This window comes from Plectropomus leopardus, chromosome 2, assembly GCF_008729295.1.
Source record: "Plectropomus leopardus isolate mb chromosome 2, YSFRI_Pleo_2.0, whole genome shotgun sequence".
Taxonomy (NCBI): domain Eukaryota; kingdom Metazoa; phylum Chordata; class Actinopteri; order Perciformes; family Serranidae; genus Plectropomus; species Plectropomus leopardus.
The window spans coordinates 31,114,871-31,135,539 of NC_056464.1; the positions used below are offsets into that span (position 1 = coordinate 31,114,871).

General features: G+C 37.1%; 2 protein-coding genes across 2 annotated transcripts; both read left to right on the plus strand.

The window, feature by feature from the left end:
- The first annotated feature begins 1,765 nt into the window (after positions 1-1,765).
- Positions 1,766-7,422, plus strand: LOC121958665 (tubby-related protein 1-like). Its single transcript, XM_042507750.1, has 8 exons — positions 1,766-1,838; positions 1,965-2,052; positions 2,821-2,869; positions 6,053-6,185; positions 6,317-6,350; positions 6,480-6,499; positions 6,582-6,713; positions 7,406-7,422. The coding sequence occupies exons 2-8, from the start codon at positions 2,006-2,008 to the stop codon at positions 7,420-7,422; spliced, it is 432 nt and encodes a 143-aa protein (XP_042363684.1). The 5' UTR covers positions 1,766-1,838; positions 1,965-2,005.
- LOC121959410 (tubby-related protein 1-like) lies at positions 6,586-16,624 on the plus strand. Its single transcript, XM_042508685.1, has 10 exons — positions 6,586-6,713; positions 10,534-10,653; positions 11,890-12,018; positions 12,093-12,175; positions 12,303-12,467; positions 12,633-12,745; positions 13,296-13,404; positions 13,533-13,631; positions 14,049-14,220; positions 16,246-16,624. The coding sequence occupies exons 2-10, from the start codon at positions 10,608-10,610 to the stop codon at positions 16,377-16,379; spliced, it is 1,050 nt and encodes a 349-aa protein (XP_042364619.1). The 5' UTR covers positions 6,586-6,713; positions 10,534-10,607; the 3' UTR covers positions 16,380-16,624.
- The last annotated feature ends 4,045 nt before the right edge of the window (positions 16,625-20,669 follow it).

A 20,669-nucleotide genomic window follows, 5' to 3' on the forward strand; every position in this document is an offset into this window, starting at 1 on the left:
CTCAACAACGTGCTGTTTCAGCACTCAGCCCACGGGTGAACTAAAACATCATCATCATACCCCCTCCTCAAACACAGGTCACTGCCACTGGAAGCTCTACCTTTATGTATTTAACATAATTCTTCCTGGCTTAGTGTTTGTACAACTGCTCTGAATGGTCCCTGCTTCACCATAACTTTGATTAATGTGTTTTCATTTCATTCAGGCTTGTTGTTACAGTTGTTGGTATAGTAAGAGCTGGTTTTACGGCCTCTCTGGTATACTCCTGCTGCTTCTTGTTGCTTCACCAGTATTTACCGTCTTGCTCGCAGTAATAAAACACAACAGACATGAAAATGGATTGGAAACACTGTGTATGGTGAGAAAACGCACTGTAGTTTCTGTCTCTTTAAGATCTTGATGGCTTCTCCGCTGCTCCCTTGAGGTCGCTGGCCTTCCTTAGGCCGCCTGCCAACTGCCATGTTACTGTCAAGCGTTTGCAGAAATGCCAGCAAAGCCATTAGTCTAGACCCTTTTCAACAGTCAGCAGACTGGACAGCGTGAGCAGCACGGTGATGTGGCGAGACAAAAGGGCCTGGCCTTATAAAACTACAAAACACATTACTTTTGCTTCTTTATTTCCTATCACATGTGTTATTGTTCACTTCGGCTGACATTTCTCTCTTCCTATCTCCACATGTGAGCTCTTAGACCGAAAACAGACAGGACTAAGATAGTTTAAGGTTGTAGAAACAACTTTCACAATAGATAATTGTATTTTGTTAACTTTCGTGAATATTATCGTTGAGGATAAATCAGTCATTTTTTGAATATGTAAGTTACAGTATCTCCATGTGCCCCCTTGTGCCTCACAGCTGCTTCTTGCATTGTTTTTTGTCTCTTGGGGTACAGCAGCATCTGGTGGTTGACGGAAGAAATCACACTTTCTGTGTGACGTACTGAATTCAAGCTTCTTTTTAAATCTTTTTTGATTTAAGGAAGTTCACATGCCATATTTTTCAGCTTATACTTCTTCAGTGCTCACTCTTTGTCAGAAACAGACCACTGAGCTGTTTTATTGGAGCATATGGAGATATTATTGAAGGCGTCTTATCTGTAGCTTTTAAGTGATGAGAACCTTTCAGTTTCTTTGAGTTTTCTCTGGTTTTCTTAAATTGAAATAAGAGAACCTCTGTACATTTTTGTCTTGGTTTAGTTAAAAGACTTGAATTAAAACTATATCTGTTCTGTTTAACTTGAATCTGTTTTACTTTCCTTTAGGTAAGGGATGTTCCTAATGACTAACTTCCTTGATGTTCAACCAGAGGTTTAAACAACAAGTCGACAAGTCTGAAAGTAAGAAAACACTCAGAAAACAGTCAAAGTTGAGCACAATTCAAACTATCAGGTTAAACGGATATGGAAAAATGCATGATTATTACAGCTGCATTTTCTCTGAAGTAATGCAATCGCATGAAACAATAATCTTATCAAAAGTTTAACCGACTAATATATCTGATGCCGACTAGTGAGTTAAGCAACGTTTAATCATCTAGTCGACTAATCACACACATCCCCTGCTCCACTACAGAGAGTTAACACATTTTCTTTTTCTTGGGAACCTCCACAGAAATGCTTGCAGATGGTGAATAGCTGATTAGAGTAATCCCAGTTGAAGGGTCGGCCATCCTGGTTGCACTGTAGTTGATTGGGGGGGACCTGTAGCTTTGGTAAAAATCCTCTTAGAATTGGGTCATGTGACCCCTCTGCCGGCTACAGGAAGTGTATAGAGCCTTGTAGGCATTCACAAGCTGGATGGAGACAGTTACTGCTGCCTAGATAAAACCACAGCACACTTGGTGAGAGATTGTAGTAATGCATGTTTTTATGTTCATATTAATATATACAGATTTAATGCAGTGATTTCCAATGGATATCCTTCTGTCAGTACACTCTTTCTCTGTTTCTCATGTTTCCTCATTTAGACCAAAATCTGGACGTACTGTAATCTCTTTACACATCAGCCATGCCCCTCCACAATCACACCGTCAAACAGGCCTGGACACAGGACAGGTATGTCAACATTACCACACGATGATAAAGAGACCAAGTGTCTGATGTCTTCATAGTGCCTGCCACTAGTTCTACCTGAGGCCTTGTGGTTTTCTGAATGTTTTTTCCTGTTTCATCACACCCGCTTTCCGCAGGAACTAGCCAAGTGGTGCTAAACCAATAAGTGGCACGGGAAAGCTTTACTTACTGCTATCAGGCAGACCTACTTAGGCCCCACTTCCCATCACTGGCATGACCTGTTAATGTAGGAATGATACTTTGTTGCACAAACTGGGAGTGGAAGGTTTTTACACTGTGGGCTGCCAAAAAATGGACTTTGTGCTTTAACCAAGATTGATTGATTCTGCAGATAGATAGGATTGGATAGGACCATCTCACTTTAACAATTACGTGCTTTATTGGAGTGGCATAGATGCATGTTGAAAATAAGTGTATATACACAGGTTTTTAAAGGTATTTAATATATGGAATAGGTGCAGATATGTAATAAAAAAATATTATTATTGTATGAAACAGCAACATTACAGTAACAGTAACAGTAACATTATTGAATAAACAACAGATGCAACAAAATAAATATGTGCATAAAATCAAGAAATCAATTTACAGGTTAAGCGATAATAACCGTTGGTTAGAGCCCTATTTCAGATCACATATAAAAGCAAGTTCAGATCAACTACTACAATTGTAAGTTAATGTGGAATTAAAGCATTATCGGGATTATCATTACATTTCATAATTATTATGTTTTGAATTGTTTTTCCTCAGTAGTCAAGAGGATGAGGATTCTGCTTCAGCACCACACCAGAAAGTTCAGGTAAGTATTTTATATAAATTTAAATTTTAAAAAAAAACTATCTTTAGAAACTGGGAACAAAGATGTTAAAATTTAGCTCCACATACTCCTGCTAGTCTGACCCACAGTAGAAGAGGTGTGAAAGCAAAAGGACAAACATCCTATCATAACTAGCATTAGTATCCCAGACACAAACATGTGAGGATACACAGGTCTGTGGACAGTGGACACACACATGATAAACAAGTCCTCTCCCTCCTCCTGAGCCTTTGTTGGTTTCTCCCGTTGACGTGTTTCTACAGAGCAGATGGCTTTACACATAAATCCTATTAACAACTTTCTGCTGATGGAGACTCAGTGAGTACAGGGCTTTCTCGCTCTTTCATTATCACCACTGAGGAGCCTGCTTTTTTATTTTCTAACCTCTAAAAAGAAGCAGCGGTAGAGCTGAAGTCAGAGGCCACGCCATGTCTGCAGAGAAGGTAAAAGGGTGGAGTTTGTGGTTTTGTGGATATTTTTAAAAGACTTTCAAACATGATGTGGTTATATGTGTGATGATATGTAATGATATCTGGAGGGAGACCTAAAGGATAGAAGTTGCTTTAATAAGAGACAAATAAGCACTTCTGCTGTTGTTATACAATAATACTTACAGTTAAACTGCTCATGTAGAGTTTAGCATTAGGGTGCAATGCATTTATTAGACATTTTAAAATCCAACTTTTTGCCTTGTGTTTAGTTTTTAATAACTTTAGTTATTTGAATCTCAAAGATATTTAAAAGAATGCTTACGTAAACAATAATCTCTGACCCACATGTGAGATAACTGCACTGTGAACTAATGACCGCACGGGAAGTCTTTCATTAGAGTAAAATCCAAAAGATACACTATTTGGACATGAGTTAAAATTGAAGAGCATCTGCCTAGGCAGCTAAGGCATGGACCAAATTCATATCTGACATTGAAATTCATCTGGGTTGACGCTGGCCAAGTTTATGCAGCTCATCTGCTGAGCGATGCATCTGCAAAAGCACACATGAGGGATTGAAGGCACTCAGTAATCCAGTGCAGTGCCACTGTGATGACATTCAAACCAAATGCAACAACATGCCACTTCCCTCTTTAATGGCTGCTCTATTTTTTGTATTATAACCATGTGTATTATTAATTACTAATTAAATAACTTATTTAGCTAACATTCAAGCAAATGGTAATCTTAGGTCAAAACTCCTTTCTGTTTTGATGGTGATTATTTGATCATAATTTCGTAAATATGTTCATTAAATCCAAATCCTCAATCCTTGCAACAATTAGGCAACATAAGTATCAGCTAATTCAGAATTTACAAAGCAATGCCATGAAGCAAAATGTTTAATGATTATTTAACAATTATTATTTTGAGTAAAGCAGACAGAGCAAAAACCTGTTTTTCAAAGTTGTGTGTGAAGGACTCTAACTCCACAATGTCAACAGGTCAAATATGCGCCTTTAGGTAGAGTGTGAAATGACATTAAATAACTTTTTATACAAGTCATTACAAAATGATGAAATCTGCTGCCATCACTCTGAGTTGTGGATTGCCTGAGAACACAAATAGACCTCCATCGATGCAGGATCTGCATCTAATAGGATTACCTTTATTGTCTCCGCTGGCCGCGATCACACTGACCTCCTTCTCTGTGACTCAGGTCAGTGACACTTGTTCCTGTCACTGGTTTAGTCTTCAGATTCCTCACACTTATGAAATGCTCTCTCTTTGGTATTTGACTATTTTATGATGCGAATCCTCAAATAGACAAAAGCATGTAAGGGCACAATGTGTCAGAGGACTATGGTTCAGAGGTTTGAGCCCCCTTTGGACTTTAGCTTAAGCTTGTGTCTAGACGGCCAAGATGAAAGTGTATATTGAAGGTGATAAACAGCAAAATGGAGTTATGAAGATTTACAATTAAATGGGATATGGACCAGATACAGTTTCTTATAACTGCAGACAGGAAAGAGTTAAATACATTTTCTGATTCCTCCCTATCTTTTCCTTTGTGGTATACTCAATTTATTTATTTGATAATTTTCTAAAGAAATTGACTCGCCACTGTGTGTCCTCTAATCTGCGTGATGTAAAGTGTGTTTGTGATTTAAGTTTCTCGGGAGGCCTGAGCAAGTTACATAAAATAGTTACAAAACTCTGTGTGTGTTTGTGTGTGTATGTGTGTACGTGAACAGTTATAGATGACTTAACTCTAGAAAATGCAGGTATGTGTGCATCGTGTCATTATCACCTCATGCTCTGTTACGTCATTCATTATCATTATGTCTGACTGCACTATTGTGAGGATGTTAGCTGTAAAATTTAAAAAGAAACACACACTGTCTTAAGAATTCAATGATGCTATTTCAGTGGCCTGGGAGAGTTCAATCAATATTTGTGAACATGAAACCAGAGAAGGAAGTCACAAATTTTTAATGTCATCAAGTATGAAGTCTGGAGTTGTTCCATAGACGATAATTGGGAAACTGATTTTGTGGACTTGCAGACTGTTTTTTTTTCTATATGCAAATAAGTTTAATTATATTGTAGAGTTCTCAGTTATGAAACAGAAAATGTTCCTATATACATAAAACATTGCTTTGGGTGCTCTCAGTGTCATCTTTAACATCTCTCACCTTTCACTGTCTATGGAGCAGCTCCAATTTTTTTCATTAATGAAATCACAGATTTGAGTTTTAGTACCTTAGGTTCTGGATTTGAAATTGTTCATGTTTACTAATAATTTTGGACTCTTGGACCATAGGAGTAACATGTATGAATATTGTAAATCAATGTAATTCACCTAAATATGAACCACTGAGCATTTTAACACTGAAAATTAACAAGCTAATTTAATGCTAAGTTTTAATTAGTTAGTTTTAATTCAAGTGTTTTAACTAAAGATAATATCAATAGTTGTAGTAGTAACAATACATTTCTTCTAAATCTTTTTCCTTTCTGCCCCTCGCTCCCATTCACGTGACTTTGTAATGGTGAGTTAATTTTTGTTGTTAGATGTTGAAACGCTTCTATTTTTAGTAATCATTTCAAGATTATTTTTCCTTTCTTCCAGTTTTCATTTTTTCCAGTCTTCATCATCTTCCCTCTGCTCTCATACTCCTCTTCCACAAGTTTCACCTCTAATCTGTTTTGTATCTTTTAAGAAAATCCCAAGAAGCCTAAGAAGAAGAAAGAGGAGACAAATGGCACAACAGAAGCCAAACTGAATACAAAAGAGGCCAAACCCAAAAAAACAAAGACCAAGAAAAGTGAAGATATATCCGAAGACGACAGTCCTGCCATCCAAAGTGAGGATCTTTTTAGAGACCATGATATTTTCCTACTAAGAAAGTAGATGGCAAACTGTGACATTTTTCATGTTTCTTTTCTGTGATGTAACCACATTGGTCCCACTGCTGTTTCCTGATCAACATTTTAGATGGAAAGAAGGTGAAGAAAAAGAAACCAGAAAAAGATAAAGAAGAACCAGAAAAGGAAAAAGAAAAGGAGAAAGAGAAAGAGCCAAAAAAGAAAGCAAAAAGTGTTCCAAAAAAGAAGAAAGGTACGCCATTAGTAGCATCTTGAAACTGAAAACCTTGAAGATTTCACTTCAACTTATCCCGTACAAATAAACTCTTTCACAAATGTATTTTGGAAATAGAAAACAAATAATATTCTACCAAATATGTTTTCTGTCTCTGCAGATTCAGGCACAGATGACGATGATGATGATGACGATGATGAAGACACCCCCAAGAAAAAGACAAAGAAAAAGACGACAAAGGACAGCTCTCCATCTGCAACTACTGCCAAAGAAAAGAAGTCTAAATCTAAAGGTATGACAAGAGGCAGAAAACAGTTTTCTAAAGGCATTAACAGTGCGACCCAAACAACAGTTATGAGACCAGACTAATGTTGTTAAGAGGATTAAATGATTTTATTGTGTAATGGTGAGGAAGTGGAAACACTGACTTGGTAGCAGAGGTAACAAAACACGGCAGTCATGTGAGTAGCTTCCCCTCCAGTAATCAGCTGTGGAAAATGTCATTAAAACCGGTACAGTCAAATCCCGAAAATTGCACTTTTACTTTGCGGGAGGTTTGGAGAAAATGATGTCAGTCGCTTGAAGTTTCTTTTTCCAAACTATAGAACACATTTTCAATTAGTATAACTATAATTAGAAAATGAATGGCTCAGTGAACCTTGATTCTTTTTTCGGCTTGAAAACTGAAATGAAATAGACGTGTTCGGCCATGGTGTCCTTCTCTATAGTGTCAGTGGAGCTGAGTGAGGATTCAAAGTTTTGCTGCATACCGCAGCTGTTATGTAGGTCCTAATAGCATTTTTTGACACTTTTTTTTTACTAGGCTAGTGGCATAGGTCTAGGGATGGCATTGACAATTGTTCGGTTCACCTCTTTGGTCAAGACTGAAATATCTATGGTATAAATTGCCATTAAATTAGCACAGACATTCATGGTCATCATAGTGTGATTTCACTCCAATAATCCCCCTGACCTTCCCTGTAGCGCCACGGTGTGGTTGACATTTGTTGTTTTGACTGAAATCTTAAATATTTGATGGATTGGCATGACATTTGGTACATATATCAGCGTTCCCATAGTCATGGAAAAAATTGAGAAAGTCATGGAATTTCCCAATCTTATTTTCAGGGCCGGGAAGTCATGGAATTAGTAAAATCCTTGAAAGTTTTGAAAAAGTTCTAGAATTTTGCTTTGTGTACTGTAAATTTTTGAGATGTAGCAATGTTGTGAAAGGTCATGGACATTTTATCAAGGATCCTTAAAAAGCCATGAAAGAGTTTTTAAATTTAGTCCATGGAAATGCACGAGAACCTGGATCCATGTTCCCATCAGGCTGAATTGTGATAATTGTGATCTTTTTACTTTTCTTCTGGTGGAATTATCAGGTCAAAATTTTAATTAGTCCAATTCTTTGGTTTATAACCAAATACCTGCAAAAGCAATGACATTTCCAGAGCTGAGTTTGGGGGCATGTTTATCATTTTACCTGTTTAACATCAGCATTGTTATTGTGAGCATGTTAGTATGCTAACATCAGCATTAAGTCCAAAGCACTGCTTTCACTACAGAGCTGCTAGCATGAACCGGTCTAGTCTTGAAATATTCATCCAGTGCATCAGAACAATTCATTAGTACTAATGACACTAATTTTCCTTTTCGAAAGAAAAATTATACTTATATGACTCACCCGTTTTTAAAGTGTGGGAAGGGACAACTTTTGATGTGTGTAGCTTATTATTCATTTGATTTTGATCAAGTGATTATCAGTGCAGAGATTTAGCTCTGCTCTGAGCTATTTATCACTTTCACATTGAATTAATATGTGTCATAGCCCGGGGTGTTGCTGCTCTTTTCTATTACTGTTTTTGGATCATCTCCAGAGCTTTTGCCTCTGAGCTTAACTTCACCTGCCGACACCTCAGATCAGCTGTCAGTCATTTCAGGGATATCTGCTCTGACTTGTGTTTGTTGCTCCCTGCTCCTCCTGTAAAGTAAAACAAAGGCGGGTACTCTGTTTATGGTAACCATGGAGATGGATTTAATTATATTAGTGGTCTACTTTGTGGTAGCTCTGGCAATATGTTTTTATAACTACTGCAGCTAGCCTCTTTTACAGTATCGGTTTTCATGTATGTGAATTCAAAATGTATTTTAGGTGTAGAAAGGTAATACAGTAAAAATATTTTTCAAATACTCTTCTCTTTTCTCCACATCCTACAAAAGTTTCTGAGAAGTTTCAAAGCTTGATTGTAAAAGTTTGAGTTAAATTAACATTTCACTGTCCAGCTGTTGTTCACTCTATAGCATTTGGATTCATACACCATACGTTACTTCTGTCTAAATTTACCATTTAAGAAACAGTTTTGATGATACAGTGTATCTCGATAGAAACAGAATGAGAGTAGAGTGGACATTGAGCCATTTGCTGTGGTCATTTCACTGGCTAAAGAGAAAATGGCGATTGTTGTCAGTAGTTATCGTGACAAATGTCAGTAAGGCCTTAAAGCGGTCACACTTACTAGTCGGGGAACTCCATTTTGGCCTACTGAACCCACAAAGCCAGCGTTTTCCTTTAGCCTATCCTAATCTCTCGCTCATCATGTTGCCTGGACCCATAATCCCCTTTCATAATAATCACCGTATCCTTGTGTGTTATCATGTGAACGGTCAAAACTCCTTAAATCTCAACAGCATCTGACATTAGAGACAAGGATAACATCGTCAAACTTGACCAAAGATTGTGATCACAGAAATTAATAACTTACCAGTAGAAACATGAAGCATTAAATCCAGCAATCCTCAATTCTTCTCTAGCAGCAAAGTAACAGAGATGGTGCTCAAAAGACGCCTCTCCGTGCTTCGTACTACTCTACTCTAACAGTCTCAGGTCTTTGCAATGACAACGGTATGCATAAAAATGGCTGCCACTCTGACCATCTTTCTATGTTGATTTGAATGGAAATGTCCGTTCTACTCTCATTCTGTTTCTAAGGTATTATCTAATATTTAACGAATATGATGAACCACAAAACTTTTATTGAAATGACTACATAATGGAGCATTTAGCAGCCAGGAGCTACTTTATTTTATTTTTTATCAAAACAGAGTGAAAATGAGGCTCAGTATTGGACTGACATTTATCAGACAGTCAACTAAAGGCGACAATACACGAAACTGTAACTGTTAAATCAGTTATTACAGATTAAATGTAAAAAAACTATAAATGTTATTCATATTTTGCAGTAAACCTTCTTGTGTATGTTCTGATAAAACAGTGTTGCTGTCATACTAAAAAATGTTAGATATTTAGTCCCACTATTTAGAGGAGAGAGGGTTCAGTGAATGAATGTCACGCACTGTATAACAAGTTAATATTTAGACGAACCAGTCAAAGCCATTTTTACCAGTGAGACTTGCTAAACTTCAGATCTTACCTCAGCAGATTTTAAAGCATGTGTTTTCAATTCCTGAGGCTCAATAATGCCAAAACCGTGCAGGGAGCACAGACAGCTCTGAGCAGTAATCAGTCAGCAAGTCAAAAAATGAGTTCATGTTGGGACAGATTCTTCACGGTGGAACACGTTTTGAAGAGTGAGTGATGACAGTAGTGCCAGGGTAATCGAGGTTTAGAGGACACAAGACGTGTCACTAGATGTAAACGAAGAATTTGGCATCCTTCGCCTTGATTTCTTCCAAGTTATGCTCTCTGAGTCTGCATCCCTGTAACTCTGACTGAGAGCAGAGCAAATGTCTGCGTGTGATGTCAGTCTACTTCCCATAGTCCATCAGTTTTTTCCTGAGAAAATGATATAACCCAAACTTAAACTGACCAACAAAATATGGGTGGGTCCTGGTGAAGTTTGAATATCACTTATATTCTCAAGGGCTCAGAAATGGACAAAACAGCTGTAAGAAACTGTGAGAGCAAATTATAAACTGAGTACACAAAATCAGGATTGCATGCTCAAAATCTGATCTCCTCTTACAAAATCCATCCCAGTCCCAAATGCTTTTTTCTTCATTGATTAGGATTTTTTTTTTTCACTTTCAAATTCACAATGCAATCATGTTGACATTGTTTGTCTAAGTGTTACTTGTTTGTTATTTTTCAGAGGACAAAGATTCTGATGGAAAAGAAAAAAAAGCCAAGTCAAAGGAAAAGGACAAGAAGAAAGAACCGGCTTCAATGTTCCAGATAAACGGAGAAAAAGACTCAAAAAGCAAAAAGAAAGGTGATTACATTTTGATAAACTGTCACAACCAAAAATTGTGTGGTTTGCCCATTGAACCTCTTTTATTGTGAAGAGACCTCACATTCTATGCCAGCCTTACACCAAACAACCTTTCAAGTGGTTTCTCTGTCGCAGACAAATTTCTAATGCTGGTTGCTCAACGCTCCCGTGATCTCATTCGTTCTGTGTAAGAGGGTTATAAAACTCAGTCTGACCTGTCTTACGTCATATTTCACTCATGTTGATGTTCGGGCAAAATCAAACACGTTTAATATTATTGTAGGTTACATGAACATTGTCAGCAACCAATCGTTGCACTCTTTCCAGCACTTAACAGGAATCATTACACGGGGAGGCGAAAGAACGTGAATATATCTTGGTTCTCTTGTTCTGTGGAAAAGGCAGAGAAACTGGTGCAGTTGTTTAGTGACCAATCTGTGTTTAATCTGGACTCTGGCGTGTATGGGTTTTTTTGTTGTTGTTGTGGGTTGGAGTCGCACCCGTAGCCCCTGCGGCGAGGACACACGGCCTCTGTAATCTGGCATGTATTTGACCCACCAACCAGCACTTTTTTCAGTGAGAAAGCTACATTTTTTAAACAGATCCCCTCTCACTCCCACAGTATCCTCCCACTAAAACAGCACAGCTAACCAACAGAGGCTAATAGCGAGTTAAGGTGATAAACTGACAAGAATACTGTCGACATATGACGCTTTTTAATCTTGTCTCTAAATATAAGTGTAATTTGCTGTTATCAGAAGGTCAGTGTTTGGTAATTTTGGAAGCCTAGATGGTATTTCAACCTTAATTGCACCAACAATAGCTTGCAAAGAGTAAATTAGAACCAAGTGTTTCTATAATTATGTGTTTTTGCAAACACAAGGAATTGTGAATATGTCATATTCCTTCAAGGGAGTTTGGTGTCATATTTTTCACCAGGAGCAGGATGGGAAACAATCTCAAAAGGAATCTAGTTTGCAAAAAGCAATCTACTCTTGCAAATAGCTACCCTGCAAGATCCCCATTCTTTGCAAAATCTGCTAGTGTGTGACTTAAAACTCACTTTGTCTTTAAATGTGAGAGAGTGTCAGACTGTACTCTTTTTAAGTAATTTTAAAGTCTTGTAGTGTAAGATAGGCATTAGCTGGCAATAAACTGTTGTTATTGATGAATAAGAGTTCTTACAGTATTATGAAATTCAACGGAAAATCTTATCTTTACACCTGTTTCCTGCAGCTGCAAAATCAGACAGTGATGACAGTGAAGAGGAGACAAAGTCGACCAAATCAAAGAAGAAACCCCCCGCCGCCTCAGCATCCTTGTTCCAAACATCAGGAGACAAAGACAAGAAGACAAAGAAGAAAGGCAGGTTTACCCAAAACTTTATCCTCCTCTTGAGTCCTTGACAAGTGTCTGACAGTTATTGTTGTGTATTTCAGCAAAAGCAGAAGAAAGTGACGATTCTGACTCAGAAAAAGAAGAAAAATCAAAGAAGAAAAAGGGGAAAGGGAAGAAGAAAAAAGTATCTCAAACCTCACAGCTCAAACATAAATAAAAGAGACAGTTCATTTAATGCCACACAGATGAGCCAACATTTGTAATTTCACTTTGACAGATTCAACATTAACTTCTTCATGCTTCTTTACCAGGAGAGATCTCCATCACCTCAGATTGAGTTTGACAATTTGGAGAAGTTTGTGATGGCGCCGGCTCCGCAGGGCGTGACCGTCAAATGCAGAGTGACTCGAGACCAGAGAGGGATGGACAAGAGCCTCTACCCTCTGTACTACCTTCACCTCGACAACGAAAAGAAGGTCGGAGGACTCTCTTTGTTGCTGTTATTAATTTTTGGGGATTTTGTTTAGCAAACAGTGCAGCTGTAAAGTAAATGAGTAGTCCTCATTTTGGGATTTTTGTACATGAGATTGCTCTCTTTCTGTAGATCTAACAGGACTGCTTGTGTCTTTTTCTTTTTGTAGACATTCCTGTTGGCAGGAAGGAAAAGAAAGAAATGCACAACGTCAAATTACCTTATCTCCATTGATGCCACAGATTTATCGAGAGGTGGAGAGAATTTCGTTGGAAAGCTGAGGTACACTGCAGAAATCATCAAGGGTCCCCACAGATCCTTAAAATCCTTGAAAAAAAATGATGTGAGGGAAAAAAAATCAAGGCCTTTAAAGGTTCTGAAAATAGACATAAACAAACATGGGTCATTGAAAGGGCTTGAATTTATATATTTTGTGCAAGAATAGAAATTGAAGGGTTTTTTTGGGTTTTTTTTACTTAACATTAGTAAATATGCTACTTTATACTGTATACATTTAAGTCTCCCACAGTTGGGTCACTGTTGTTTAATTGTTGTCTTTGAGCTTCTGTAGAGCCAGCTAGTTCTCATTATAAAAATGCTCAGTGTTGTAACAGTAAGTAACTTTGATCCATGTCTCCAACTATGCTATGCTGAGTCCTTGAATTTGAGGAAATTTGGCCTGAAAAGTCTTTGGATTTGATGCTAAAGAATGTCGGGGAACCCTGTCATTCATTCACTCGTGTAATCAAAAGCAGCATACAAAATGTGTAGTATCACTAAAGTATTCTTTTTTATTATATTCTTTATTTTAATTCTGTAATATGTTATCCAGGTCCAATTTAATGGGTACTAAATTCACCGTATTTGACAACGCTTTGAATCCAGAGAGAGCTCTTCCAGATATGTCTAATGCCCGGCAGGAGCTAGCAGGCATCATCTATGTAAGTCATTAAACACCTCATCATAAATTATATTTTTCCTTTTTAATAAACAATGTTTTAGGGTACATTTGATTTAAAAACAAAAATGGAAACATTTGAAAGAACTCTCCGGTTATTTCTGGTTTCAGGAAACAAATGTCTTAGGGATGAAAGGACCCAGAAGGATGACGATCGTGATTCCAGGAATGGACAAGGACAATGAACGAGTAGCTTTGCGACCAAGAAATGTAAGTTAAGTGTTTGTTTCATTTTTTACTTTACATTTTGCCTCGAGTAGAGCATAAAAACTTACTAGAAAAAATAATTGTTCCCAGACCAGGTCACCAGGGTTTAACACCAGAAGAAGTAATTTGATATTTATATAAAGTGTGTTATTGGGATTATCAAGGAAGTATTTCCATCTGTGGATATTTTGACTTGTTGATTCATATGTGTGAAACCATCAGATGAGTCATTAGCAAAATTAGGCATCCCAGAATGCCGCACTGCTCTGCACAGTGTCAACTTGATAAATATATACCATTTGTAGCTTGATTTATCATATGTTGTCTGCCTATTATGAGAGCAGCACAAAGTCAAGATATAACATCATATTACACTTTGTTGGTGTTTATCCTGACTCGTGTTTGTCTAATTCTTTGCAGGAATGTGACGGCTTGTTGATAAGGCACCAGAATAGAAGGATGGAAAATCTGATCGAGCTTCACAACAAGACGCCAGTGTGGAACGAAGAAACTGCGTCTCATGTGCTCAACTTCAATGGCAGGGTCACCCAGGCCTCCATCAAGAACTTCCAGGTAGTCCACAGCAAAGATGGTGAGTACTGTCATCCACAGTTTCTGTCTGTCTATGAAAACAAACAGTCCTGTTTTTTGGGGGTTATTTTTATGTTAAATTATAAGGAAAAAAATACAAAGCAGATTACTGCTGTCATAAAAATTTATAGAGATTAAAAACCTTTGAAAATGAAATATATATATATTGATTAGATCATTGGACATTTTTTTTAGTTTTGCCTTGTATTAATGAGTTTTCATGATTTTTTTTACCATTGTTTGCATCGTGCTTAACTACAGTTTTGTATTACAAAACAAAAGTAGATTTCTGATACATACACACCTATAACTTTTAGACAGGTGTGTCTGCAGAAATCCTCTTCTCTTCACCTACAGATGTAAAAACAAAACATCAGAAAACTAGACTTTTATATACCTTTTTTTTTTTTTTTTTACATCACATGTATTAGTCCGCCAATAGGTTTTTTCTTCTGTATTAGTTTATGAGTTGAAACACTACACGAAAATTTTAACTACATAGCTCCTTACTTTAGTCAATTTAGGATAAATTCTGACCTAATTAAAATTAAGTGACATCTGCCAGAGAGAGAAGTTGTTGTTTTTGCTATTAATCAAAATTTATTTAACATTAACATGAACTGGGCCTTTTCTTTCTGTGCTCACCTTGATATTACAGCACATGATAGTAACATAATGTCCTTTGTGCTGGTAAATAATACCCATCAGCCCATCGCTTTGGTCTAGACTTAAATATCTCAACGACATTTGGAAGGATTGCCATGACATTTTGTGCAGACATTCATGCTCCCCAGAGGACAAATCCTACTGACTCTGGTGATCAGCTGACTTCACCTCTGGCGCCACCATGAAGCTGACATTTAAGGCTTTTAGGGAAATATCCTGACAGCAATTGAAAGACTGCGATTAAATCTGGTACAGATATTCGTGTTCCCCTCAGAATGAACTGTAATTTCTTTGGCTATCCTCTGACGATTTCTGTGGTCAAAATCTCGTTTTGTCTAATACTGTCATGACTTAATATTATCTCATAATATTTGACATAAATCAAATGAGTCTGTATTATTTAATCTTTACCACCTCCCTATCTACTGTACTTACCTAGCAATATATATCTACCTATCCTACGTGATGACATACCTACCTACCTGCAAACCAACTTACCTACCTATTGACTGACCTTCTCACCTACCAACATATAACTGCCTATCTTCATATGTACCAACATATACCTACCTAACTCCTCTACCTACCTACTTACCTAACAACATATCTCTACGTACCTACCTACCTACTAACCCACCTACCTAACAACAGATCTCTATCTATCTACCTACCTAACAACATATCTCTACCTACCTACCAAACTACATATCTCTACTGAACTACATTTCTCTACCTACCTACCTAACTACATACAGTATCTCTACCTGCCTACCTACCTAACAACATATCTCTAACTACCTACCAGCCAATATAAGTCTACCTACCTACACACCAGCATATGTCTACCTTCTTGTTTACCTACCTACTTAACAACATATCCCTCCCTACCTACCTATCTACCTACCTATCCTCCCTCCCACCTAACTACCAACATATACCTACCTGTCAACATATATCTATCTACTTACTCAACACACAGTATACTTACCTACCAACATGTATCCACCTACCAAAGTAATTCCAACACTTACCTACTTACCTACCTAACTACCAACATATACTTACCTATCAACATATGTCTGCCTACTTACTTACCAACAAACAGTATACTTACCTACCAACATGTATCAGCCTACCCTAGTAATTTCCAAAATACACCTATCCACCAACCGACCTACCAACTAACCTACCTACATACCTACGTACCTACCAACATATGTCTATAGTATACCTACCTTCCAACATGTATTAACCTACTTAAATAACTAACAACCTACACCTGCCTACCTACATACAGTATATCTGCTTACCTACCTACAGTACCTACCTACCTATTTAAACAACAACTTGCCTTTTTCAGTGGACTACATTGTGATGCAGTTCGGACGAATAGCTGACGACATTTTCACGCTGGACTTCAACTACCCGATGTGTGCCGTGCAGGCCTTTGCCATCGCCCTCTCCAGCTTTGATGGCAAAATCGCCTGTGAATAACACAAAGATCCCCAGTTGCTTCTCACACTGAAACCAGTATTGAACACACCCACTACACAACAACTCTTTGGAATCGCCTTTAACACTTCCTGTGATAGGCGGTGATAATGAACGATGGCTGCTTGATGATGACAATACCTGCTGCTGCTGCGCTGCTGCCTTTTATAGGCGTGTGATTCCCTGTGGGAGCGAGAAACAAAATTGGTCTCATATTATCGTCTGATCTTGCACGGCATGGCACAGGAGAGTCCTAGGTTTTGTCTCAGTGATTCAGTAGAAACATCAGTGTTTCTTTGAATCACAGAAAGACACAAATCAATTTAAAGGACTTTGGTGATTGGAGAGTTTGTGGTGAATGTATGATGAAGGTGATAAACATTATTAAAAGATGTTGCACTGTGTTCAAATTTGGCTTTGTTTTGCTGTATTGTATTGCGGTGTATTTGAAACAAGTCATTAATGTCTTGTGTCAGATGCAACTGTGAAATGCAAACTCCGAAAATTAAAGGTCCAGTGTGTAGGATTTAGGAGGATATATTGGCAGAATTGGAATATAATGTAATACGTATGTTTTCTTTGGTGTATAATCATCTAAAAATAAGAATCCTTGGGTTTTTGTTACCTTAGAATAAGCCGTTTACATGAGGGAGTGAGTCCTCTTCTACGGAGATGGCCATGTTGCACTAGCATGTTTCTACAGTAGCCCAGAACGGACAAACCAAATACTGTTTTGAGATAGGGCCATTTGTGTTTTCACATCAGCCAACGTAGTTAGAAGCCCATCTGCAATGAGGACCATCAGAAAAAACACTGATTTTTCAGATGAAACTCATTTATTCAGTGTTTTTAGCAGTTTAAATCACCGGGTCCGTTTATTTTTGAGAGGAGACTTCTGCGAATAATTTGTCTCCTGGTAAAAAACCTCCAGAATGCCTGGATCGAAGTTATCAAAGAAAAAGGTGACCAGAAGCATGTTGTGGACAAACTGCCAGTCTTCAACATGCCAAACGGTGTTGGTTCACTGATTTGTAACATGAAACTGGTTTATTCAGTGTTCTTACTGGTTTTAAACACATGGTCTGTTTGTTTTGGAGACGAGGAGACCTCTGGATAATTTAGAGGTAAAAACCTCCCGAACAATGAACACTGAAGCAATTCTAACCTGCAATCTGCAATCCTCACTGCTAAACGCCATTAAATCCCCTTAAATCCTACATACTTAACTTTTAAGTCATAAGGAGTTACCTTCTGTAAGATATCCACAATCTAAACAACACCTTGTTACTCCTACAAAATAGCTGACAGCTTTAAAAGAATGAGAAAAGTACTTTTATTTAAAGGACAACAGGTTTTAAGTCTTATGACAGCTGTCTTACACACCACACTATTCATATTTTAGTGACATTGACTCATAAATTCATGTTATTATACACTGTTAGACTAACATACAAAGACGTGTAATGTTTTGGAATAGGAGTGTCTTTCAGTTTTAGTATCTGGTGTGAACGTGATGTTTTTCTCTCCTCATCTCAGATTATTGGGTCGGATTTTAGCTCCTGTGGTATGTTCTATTATGTGTGTCTTGGTTTTAACATTTTGCAAAATTTATTTATTTTTTCTGAACACTGCCTTTGTTGTATTTTTAGTAATTGTATTAATTTAATTAGTTGTATTAGTGTTTGTGTCTCCCTGTCCAGGCTCTGCAGATGGAAATTAGCTTGCAGCTAATGGTATATCTCTTCTCCTTGTCTGCGAATAATGTTTTTCTACACAGTTCCTGACAAAAAAAAATGCAATAAACAAAACTAACTAATTTTATAAAGTCAAACTTTATTTAATAAATACATGTTTGTCAGCCTTTTCTTTTTTTTCTCACTTGGTAACTTTTTAGTGTCTGTGGCCCCCAAATGCTTAAATATGGCAATAAAACACAATAAATTAATGGATTTGGGGACTTTGGGGACCAGTTTGATTCCCATGAGTTTTTTTTCTTTTTTTAAATTGTTTTGTTTGTTTTTTCTGTCTTCCCCTTGCACATTATATCTGTATGTCTGCCACTATCAAATTAAGACAAAAATAACCCTGAAACAAAAGAAGTTTGTGCATTTTGCACATACTCAGTGCTCCTGTACTAAGTTAGCAAATCACCACCAATCCATCTTTAAAGCCCTGTCCCGCAGGATTTGTTTATCTATCAGAAGAGTTATAAAATATGTTTTTGACAGTGTCGTCTCCTGCTAGTTGCCAGATAATCAGAGAGACTTCTTCTAGTTGCAGGTTTTCAGAGACACCCACGCTCTAGTTTTCTGAGCTCAACTCCAGATGAAAAACCTGTTTGAGGCGAGGGCCCTGAGAGTAAGTGAGAGGTGTGTATTCTGCCTGAACCTGCTCAGGCAGTTGTCCAAACTCGCAGATTAAATGAAGCCTGAAGCTGGCAGCTCTTCTGGACAGATGCTGCAAGGTGAGTTCTTCTTCCCCCATTGTCTCTTTGTTACGTGAGTTCCAGCTAAACAACTGCCAAGACTGCTGTTGACATTCTTAAATGCTAATACAATGAGTACGTCTATGAATGAGTCATTTTTTACACCGTCTGCATAAACAGCAGTTTAGACTCTCAGTGGTTGATAGATAAATACTGTTGAGATGTTGCAACCATAAAGATGACCAACAGAAGGAGCTGTTGCTGGATGGACAAATGTTGAACTTATTGTTTATAGTGAAATACACATTCACACATTGAAGGATTTTCCCCATGAATTCCCAACCTCTGACAGAGAAGATGAAAATCATAACTAGGCTCAGGGTTTTTTTGATTTTTTTTATTATTATTTGGTGAAAACAAGTATTGTCTACAACTATTGTACATTTATATGGTATTTTAAGAGCAGTCTGATAAAGTGTGATTGGCTGATTTGTTTTTATTTATTGCTTTTTAAAATTTAATTTGGTAAATAACTTACTGTTAAGCTACTGTTTATCTAATCTTATTCATCTATCCTGCAGTAAACTCAGTACGCAGTCATACGGACACAGTTTTGGGAGTGAACGTTAAATTTGACTTGAGAAAAATACCTATCATAACATTGTACTTGCGTAACAAAGTTGAGTCACCTCTATGACAGGTGATCCCTTTCAGAGTATTCAGCTATTAAAATATTTCATCTTAATGATTCAAGATTACTGAATTGGTTCCACTGAGATATTCCTAATGCAGGCTGCCACATAAAAGTACACCTTGCAGAAACAGACATAAAGTTCGTATCAAAGACGAGTTCAAACATAGAGTGCATTCAGATCCGTGCAGCACCACTCCTCATTTCCAAACCACCTTATGTGCTGAGGGATGAAAGAGTTTTTATACCTGATAACTGAGGTATCTCCTCTTGTATTTAATAAGAAATTACTGAAATTTTGACCCACAGCAAAGCACTAACTAAAAAATATCAAAAATGTTCCCTATTTTGCAAATAAACTCATATAAACTAATTAGTATCTGTCCTCCAGATAACCCTTTACTGTCTGATTTTGACCCTTTTTCTTATCTAAATAACTTTAAGGTTGGAAAAATTCCATTACACTGTAGTGTTACTACGTTATTTAAGTAAAGAATATAAGTACTTCTATATAAGTGCAGTGATGGGAAGCACCTTAGTGCATTTACTACACTACTGTACTTCTGTACACTTTTGAGGTATTTGTATTTTACTTGAGTGTTTATGATATTGTACTTTTTACCTCCTTTATTTAATTTGATAACATTACTACTTTACAGATTCAAATGAGCAATACAAAACTTAATCAACAGTTGAATCATGATGTATTATTTTAGACAAAACAGCAGCATATACATTTGTTAAAATCAGCTCCCCCTTTACACGCAATCAATATTTAATATAACGCAACTCTGAAATGGGTCAGTCTGCATAATGGGTTCTTTTTATTTTGATTCTAATAATTTTTGTACTTTTACTTTTTGAGTGCATTCCCATTAATTTTAAGTTTGTTTTTTTTTTTTTAAGTAGATCGAACATGAAACTGCTCACAACAAGGTCTGTAGATAATCTTGAGTAACAGGGTAATAATTTCTGTAAAATACATGTACAATACATTCTCTCTCTTTTTTTAAAAAATTTGTTTCCCCCCTGTTTTTCCCTTTTTTTTTCCCCTTTTGCCACCCAGTTCCAATAGTTCTAGGTCTACTGGGGTGAACTGTTCCTTTAAGAAAAGATCTGATTATATCCCACCATTAAAATTATATTTAATGAAAGTATCCGCATTTCATTAAATATA